The sequence below is a fragment of the Hyperoodon ampullatus genome (genome assembly GCF_949752795.1).
Source record: "Hyperoodon ampullatus genome assembly, chromosome: 18".
In the NCBI taxonomy this organism is placed as follows: Eukaryota; Metazoa; Chordata; class Mammalia; order Artiodactyla; family Ziphiidae; genus Hyperoodon; species Hyperoodon ampullatus.
Genome location: NC_136931.1, coordinates 6389357 through 6397977, shown reverse-complemented (window position 1 = coordinate 6397977; position 8621 = coordinate 6389357). Strand labels below are relative to the sequence as shown.

At 48.3% G+C, this 8621-nt stretch overlaps 1 protein-coding gene across 1 annotated transcript in view; it reads left to right on the top strand.

Moving 5' to 3' along the window:
- Positions 1 to 7191: 7191 nt before the first annotated feature.
- Positions 7192 to 8621, top strand: part of CDH13 (cadherin 13) — a gene marked incomplete at both ends in the record, with an annotated part of 1025013 nt that continues 1023583 nt past the window's right edge. Inside the window, one exon of the mRNA XM_079724018.1 lies at positions 7192 to 7236. Within this exon, the coding sequence (XP_079580144.1) occupies positions 7192 to 7236 (45 nt within the window). The remainder of the gene's footprint in view (positions 7237 to 8621) is intronic.

Here is an 8621-nt window from a genome sequence, read left to right as displayed (position 1 = left end):
TATTAAGGGCTTGGATTTGTGGTAAGCATTAAACATTGGTCATACCATGTAAATGTCTATGCTCTATTTAAGTATTCACCCTTTATCACATTTCCTGAGCTGTACATAGTCCCAAGAAGAGGGTTCATTTATGTATCAGTCAGCTGTTGCTGGATAACAAACAACCACATACTGTGGCATGTAGTAGTAAACATTGATTCCTTTGGATCCATAGGTTGGGGTTTGGCTAATCTAAGCTAGACTCTAGTTCTCACTACAGATCTGTGGATGGGTGGAGGTGGCTCAACTTCACCTGTTTCTCATCCTCCTTGGATCAGTTGGATAGCCAAGGAATGTTCTTTTCATGGAGATGGCAGAGGTCTAAGAGAGCAAACAGAAACACAGGAGAGCTCTTAAGACCTAGGCTCAGAACTGCACACTGCCACCATCACCTCATTCTGTTAGCCAAAGCAAGCCATGTGGTCAAGCTCAAAGTCAAAGATGAGGAAGTTCACTCCACCATTAATGAGGCATGGATTAGATGCAGGGAAGGGTGAAGAATCGGAGCTCAAAGGAATCTCCTGTAATTTAATAAGTATGTTTCATTCGTCTATTATTGTATAAGTTTCTTTTATGTGCCAGACACTGCTAGGCAGCAGGAGAGATTGCCATGTAATATTCCTATACCACTCACTGTTTAGAAAACTAAGAAAAAGAGTTCTGGCTCTTATCTTTTATATGGTATGTACAATAGTTTTCTAAGAAGTCTCTCTTCCTCAGTTATGGCCTTGATGTAGTCCATCCTCCAGTGTGGCCAAGGTGAACTTCCCAAAATGTAAATGAGATGTGGAATCTTCCCTTTAAGCAGTTTGGATGATTTCCCTTTGCCAGTAGGATAAGGCTCAACCTCCAGATGTTGACATTTAAACTGATCCTAATCTGGACCCTCAAACTGCCCACACTTGTCTTCTGCCATCCCTCTGGTCATGAGCCCCTCCCCCAAGCATCCCCTCTTCCTTATTTCCCTTTTGCTCTGGCTCAGCAGTTCCCTGCTTGAGACCACAGACAGGTGGTGGGTGGGGATGTGGAGGGCGTGGCATCATTGGAAGGCATCTTACTGAATGCACACTAAGCATTACCTGTCAACTCTAAATAATGCTCACCCTGCCCCACCCCACACCCCACACAGACACTGCCATTTGCAATTTTATCTAGATGAGATTGTGAAGAATAAACTGCAAATTAAGTTAGAGGGAGGTGTTGAATTTGAGCTACCTTTTGCTATTATTTAGCTGCTCATCAACAGATGCAAAAAATACAACTTCTGTCAAGTAGAGATCTATAATGGTTTTGACAAACAGTGGAAACGAATGACAGTGGAGCCCTTGTCTCTTCTTAAAGACATCCTGAGCCCCCCATATAGCTCTGGGGGGCTAATGACCAGAGGGATGGCAGACCCCATATAGAGTCTACTTTGACTCTCTCAGCACCTCCTGCAGCACGTTGTAATAGAGTGATGTCTTTCTCTCTAGGAGTCATATTTTCTGAAGCACACAAACCATGCTTTTTCATTTCTTTCCCTGTTACCCAGCTCAGTGGCTAATATGCAGTAGGCGCTTTATGATATTTCTTGAATGAACGTATGAATCTATGTAAGTGAGTGCCGGAGAATTCTTTAGAGGAGTGGTTCTCAAACTATGCATATGAAAAGCTTGTAAAACAGAGATTTCTGGACTCTAACCCCAAGTTTTTGAATCAGAAGCTCTGGGGTGAGGCCTGAGAATTTTCATTTCTAACAAGTTTCCAGGTGGTGACGATGCTGCCAGTCTAGGGGCCACACTTTGAAAACCACTGCTTTACCATATTGGTGCTGAGATGATTCTCTGCGTAGAAATAACCCCACTCACTAATTTTGGGTAAGAGAGACACCTAGAGGGGGGTTTTAACAGCTTCTGTTTCACAGGATAAAATTGGTGTCTGAATGCCCAATTTTGCTACCAAGGGGGTACTGGAGTCCTAAAGACAGTTAGGCCAGTTGAATTGAGATGGCCTAAAAGTCACTCCCTGTTTTCTCTCTGTGCTAGTGTGGAAGTCATGATTGTATTAAAATGTATTCAGAGGACACTATATTAGTGCAGTACCTCAAAAGCCAAAGGAGTATTTTCTGTCCAATATTTAGATGTCTGGGCTCTTCATACATTGAGGAAATTCAGAAGGATGTCTCACCCCAAGTGTCCTTCACCAAAGATCCCCAAGCACCTACCTGTTCACACTAGTCTCTGTGGAATGTTTCTTATTTTGTCTAATACTGGTCTAGACTATCATAAGAAGAAGTTGCCTTGTCATAGGCTGAATTAGATGGCCACGTGGCAGTGGAGACTGTCAAGGTCATAGGATGCTTTCCACGTGGGAGGACTGAACTGTCACCATCAGAAAGTATTTCTGATAGGGCAGTACATGTAGGGGGGTTTCATATCACTATTTTCAGTACAGAAGCCATTTAATGCATCTTCTCAACAAAAATCATTTGAGCACCTACTATGTGTCAGACACTGTTCTAGAAGCTGAGCACACAGCAGCAAAAGACAGATGTGAGACTTATATTCCAGAGGAATAGACAGACAACAAACAAGCCAATGTAATTATTGGTTAGCTATTGCTGAATAACAAACCATCCCCCAATTTAGAGCAATTATTTATTTTTAGTTCATATAACTGTGGGCCAGCTGATCTGGGTGGGGCTCTGCAAGGCTTGCTCAAGCGTCTCTTGGTCCATGGGGGTGCTCATCTCTCCTCCTCTGACCAGTGAGCTAGTCTATGAGTGTGCCTTTGAAGGCATTCATTGGCAGAGGCCCTAGCAAGAGCCAGGTGAAATGCACAGGGCCTCTTGGGGCCTTGGCTTATAACTGGGTTTGTGTGGCCAAACCCAAAGTCAAGGTGTAAAGGATATAGGTACAAGTTGGAGTGAATAATTGAGACAGTAATGCAAGTGACCATTTATAGTAACATAAAGGGCTTTGAAGAAGATAAAGCAGGTTCATGGCTCAAGAGCAATCAGGGATCCTTTTTGGTGGCCAGGTGTTGTGAGGTGGTGTATTGTCATCATCCTGGGTATTTTTATCAGGCTATCCCACTGGGAGAGGTATAGCTTCAGCTTCAGCCTGTTATGAGGCTGTATAGGATAGGCTTCCTTCCCCATTGTCCCAATATATCCCAGTTACCAAGGGCTCCTGGCATACCTGATAAGTGTTATATCTCGTAAGGGCATCTATTTGGTTTATTACTGTCTATTCAAATGCCTCATCACAGCAGCACATTCAGAGGTACCAAAATTTGAACAAATTATCTCTGCTGGATGATACACCAGTTGCCCCCTTTTCATATACACACGCCCATGCACTTGTACACATAACACACAAGCACTGCACTCACCCACATGGCCACCTCCACACACTCAGAAATGAGGTCTTCATCATGTCAGTCAATGAGAGGAAGCAGTCTCAATCCCTGGCACCTCAGGAGACAGCTGCTGACTGTTGGATGATTCCATCAGCACCAAAGCCAGAATGATGTGCCCAGAAAAGGAGTGTGAACCTGGAATGTGTCTGAATGCAGACACAGCTTCTGGGGAGCCCACAGCTGCAAGCTGCAGAAGCAGGCAGGGGTTGGTGTGGGCTGGGGTGGGAGGAGATAGAGTCAGGGTAGGTAGGGGGTGGTTTTCAGCTTCAGTATTTACTTACCACCATCAATCAATACATCAGCCAAAAGACCCTCATTAGGGAGCTGAAGGGAAAACAAGGCAAAACAAACAAACAGAAATGGATTTCTTCTTCAGAAGCCTCTTATCATTGGAGTGAAATGATTTTTCTCCTGTCTTTGTTGAACAAAACCTGATATTATGTTTTTGGCAAGATGCACGTTCTCTGAGAGTAGAGGGGAATAGGGGATAGAGGGGAAAAGTAACATCAATTTTTACAACAGTCCTTGGAGTGTTATGTTATTATTCCCATTTTATTGATGAAGAAACTGAGGTTTAGGGAGTAAAAGCAACTTGCCCAATATAAGTAAAGTCCAGAGATCCCAATCCAGGTCTCATTTTGTGGACCAATCTTTTTGACTTCCTAGCTTCCATGGGTTTCTAGAGGTGAGCCTCAGGGCCTAAGAAGACTCTTGAAATTAACTCCCCCCAGCCCCTATAATTCAACCTGTGGGGTCTGAGGTAGGAAGGAATGGAGACTGGCCCTTTGGGTACACTTATCTAAAATCAGGTGAGGTTGCCTGGAGCCAGTAGAACAGTTCAGGACAAAAGCCCAGGACTTTGGTAAATGCCTGTGCAGGTCCTGGCTGAAGATAGAGTGAGCAGGACTTCAGCCAGGCAAATCGACATCCATCTTCACTGGTACCGTCAGGTGCACAAGGTCATCTTCAGCCTGGGAATCACAGCCTCTGGTTACCTGTTATGGGTCACACCTTAGTTTTCTATAGAGCTGACAAAGCTGAGGTCAGACTGGAATATTGCCCTTGGGAACAGCCAACAACTGGCCCACTGGGGGCACTAAGGCACAGCCCCCTGACTCTGTTAGGCTCATCTCTAAAGGGCCACTCTAGCCTCAGAGCTCTCCTGGGATTGGCTGAGTCCTCTGCTGCAACTGCAAAGTCATCCACCTCACCCTCTGCCAGTCTTGTTTTCCTCCCTCTTGCAGTGGTTGTGGTGAGAACACTCCCCAGTAAGCCCCCTGCACAAATTTCCATCTCAGCACCTATTCCAGGGAAACCAGTCTGTCTCACATTGGTGATTAAATGCTCCACCTGTCACTTTTGCTCCCAGCTCATTTGCTAGAACTAGTCACATGGCTCCACGGCAAGCACAAGGGGGCCAGCAAGTGCAACCCTGCAAAAAATGGGGAAAACTGGACCTATTTGGTGAGTGGCAGTAAGGGAGGTGGGATGGGAAGACCACAGGAAGAGCTGCCAGAACTATAAAGTAATCAATAATACTGCTCTGCGCCTTAGACAAGGCAGCCTTGGACACAACATACCTTTAGGAGTGCTTCTCTACCCAGGTGGCTGCTTGTGGAAAAGTGGCTGGAACATCATCTTACTGCCCTCTTCACCCCTTATCGTGGTTGATCATCTCCCAAGATGTCCTCTGCTCTCTCTCTGTCTCCACGTCTGCTAAATCCATGGGCTTAGCTCAGTTGACCCCTGATTGACAAGATGGCTGCTACCCTGGAATGGAGAAAAATTAGGGTATTTCAGGGTGCCTTGATCTGAAGTCTCTGACTTCAAAGTACCTTGTTTTACTCTTAATGGTGGGTAATGTGGATATGGATCTCCACACACATGGGTTCCAAGCTGGGACAGTCAGATCATCTGTCAAACGTTGCCTGCACTTCTCAGAGACTCAGAGGTGGATGCCTACCTAGGCAAGAGAACAGTGGAAAGCTGAAGAGACTGGAAGAAGCAGCAGCATCCACCTTTCCTGGGCTCTTCTGGGGGCTGTTTGGCCAACATTGCCATCTGTTGGGCTAGTGCTGGCTAATGCAGCCAGGTGGTCAGATGGCGTTGCATCTTCATCAGATGCAATGACCGAACTGCTGACAATGAAGGAATTTTTAAAAGTGCATTAGTTTACATTTAATGAGTGGTTATTCTATCACTTAATCCTCACCACAAGCTTGTGAGTTCAGTACAATTTATATTTTCATTTAACCAGTGGTCAAACAGAGGCACAGGGAGTGAGAAACTTACTAGTCAGTAGCAGAGCTGGGGGTTAAGCTTACGCAATGTGGCTCCAGACTTTTTGCCCCACCCCACCCTCTGCTACTTCTTGATTAAGTCTAGACATCTGTTTAACACACACTAATGATTGTCTCCATGTTTCAGGCCCTGTGCCAGATGCTGGGAATACAGCCCAACCCACTGGATCTCAGCATGGTCCATTGCACAGTGTCCTGCTATATTAGATGTCACATCATACAGTTAGTCCAGTATTTACTGCTGGGGAAATTATGTCAGAAGATATTTGTATACTTGTATCTACAAGAACTATGTAATTTAAATGTTTCTCTTATTGCTTTGGCCACCAGGAAGCTCAGATCCAAATCAGAGGAAATATGTTAGCGTTTGGGTTTAGTATTTCAGTTTTCTGAATTTTTCCTCCTGTCCCAGATTTTTTATTTTTCTTGCATAAATTCTATTGAAAAATTGTCCTTTATTATAAAACACCTTAAATTTTTTTAGAAGGAGGCCGCATGGAAATGAGAAAGTAAGGTCTTTACTGCATATTCTTAAACTCCTACTGGGAAAGTTAGACCTAGATAGCCCTCTTACCCTCATTCCCATAGCACCCCACTTATAAAATCCCTTGAACAGTAGTTACTACTGTTCCCAATCCCTGGAGATAACTAGAAGCTTCTAAAAGAACACATCCAGAGAGAGAGAAAAAAAGTTTCCTCAAATCATGGCCTCAACTTTGGTGCCAGATGCACATTTCTGGAGTAGGCGGCCAGTCAGACTCTCACCTGAGCAGTTAATAAAATGTATTGCCCCTTGGTGGATTTTTTTCTGCAAGCTAGAATTGATCTGTCATCTTTGTGATTTGTGAGATGGCAGGGAAACACCAAACACCATCATGACTTGGGCCACACTGAAAAAAAAAAAAAAAAAAAAAGAAAGAAAAAGAAAAAAAAAAAAAATCTACCGCCAAGTCTTTCCTGGCGTAGAAAGGGCTGGAACTGCTGGGGTCATTTTATTTGATTTATTGGAAATAAAGTGGATCTTATTAACATTTTAATAAAGAGAATCTTTTGCACTGGGCTGGAAGTGGCCGCCAGTACCCGATGGAATTCCATTCTTTGGAAAAGTGGCATTAGCTGGCGTTGCCCAGCGTGATTTGTGGGGCTGGGCCCCAACAGTCCAAAAAAGCGAGCGGGCCGCCTCCTCCGAGGGGCTCGCTCTGCGCGAGGTGCTCGCCCCGTATCTGCCATGCAAAAACGAGGGAGCTTTATGAAGGAATCCGTCTTGTAAAGCCATTGGTCCTGGTCATCAGCCTCTACCCAATGCTTTCGTGATGCTGCCGCTGATCTATTTGGGAAGTTGGCTGGCTGGCGAGGCAGAGCCTCTCCTCAAAGCCTGGCTCCCACGGAAAATATGCTCAGTGCAGCCGCGTGCATGAATGAAAACGCCGCCAGGCGCTTCTAGTTGGGCAAAATGCAGCCGACAACTCCGCTCGTCCTGTGCGTTCTCCTGTCCCAGGTAGGGAAGAGAGGCTGCTGGGCGCACCCCGCTCCCCGTTTCTGCCTTCCGATTGCCTGGTGCGGGCTGGGCGACGGGGTTTTCGGGGGGTCGGGGGACTCCGGGCGCGGCGGCGAAGACAGCTCGGGGCTCAGGAGGGAGGTCATTCCCAGCCCCTGAGATCCTGGGGGTCGAGGGGGTGGGCCTGGTTTCCCACTCCGGGTTGTGTGTGTATATGTTCGGGAGATGTGGAGAGAGCTCCGAGTCCTTTTTTTTTTTGCAAGCAGGGGCGACATTCTCGCCTACATCAAGTGGGGTAACTTTGATTAGCCTCCTCCGGAGGCTCACGCATCGGAGACTCAGCCGGTAGCGACTCCAAGGAGTCGTGGTTTCCCCCAACCCAGCGCCGATCGGGGAAGCGCAGCTCGGGTCCGGATTGCGGGCTGCCGGGCTGGAGAGGCCGGCCTGGCATCGCCGACTTCCCGGGGCGCCCGGGGCCCCTCGCCCAGCCCGGCGGCGCGCTGGAAGGCGCCTCGGGCCAGCCGAACGCCGCAGCCCGGCTGCCGCTGTCGCTCAAAGGCGCCGGCCGCGCCCGCATCGGGGTCCCTTCCCTCCCTGACCTCGGGCCCGGAAGGGCCTGAGCGCGTCCCCTCGCCCAGGCGCCAGGCCCACCCGCCCCCGAGCCCCCTTTGTCTGGCCCACTGGACCTCCGGCCCTGAGCCCTTAATGCCGCTTCTGCTGTGTTCCCCGGCGGGCGCAGAGCGCGGAGAAAAGTTCAAGCCTTGCCCACCGGGCTGCAGCTGCCTGCTAACCCTCAGAGCGCTGAGGCGAGAGGGAAGGGCCTGCGACCCGGGAGAGGGGGCGATGGAGACGTGGTCCTTAAGCAGCCATCTCTGCATCTCGGAGATCTCAGGAAGTTTGTGGGCAGGAAAGCAGTACTCTCAGGAGGCCAGACTGGAGGTGCCGGCTAGCGGCAGGCTCAGCCCCGCTCGGGGGCCTGTTTTCCCAGAGCGCTGTTACCCAGTCCCCCTGGCCTTCCTGGCAACCTATGGGACTTGGCATGAGCTAGCAGGCTACAAGTGGGTGGATGAGTGAGATCAAGGCAGGGCCAGGCGGAGAGGAGGGAAGGAGACAGGGAGTGCCTTGGGGTGCTGGAAATGGGTGTTGAGTTCCTGGCCAGGACTCCTGGATGCCAGGGGAAGAGGCACATGTGTGAGTGTGTGAGTGGGGTGAGAGGGAGGGTGAGGCAACTGGAGTCCCAGGCAGGGGCTGGCTGGGATGCAGAGATGCAATGCAGCCTTCTAAGGGGAGACCACTGATGCATCAGTGTTGGGGTTAGACTTTGGAAATGGGTCAGTGTCCCAGGAAGCAGTAACCATGGTAATGACTCAAAGTTGGGTGTGAGG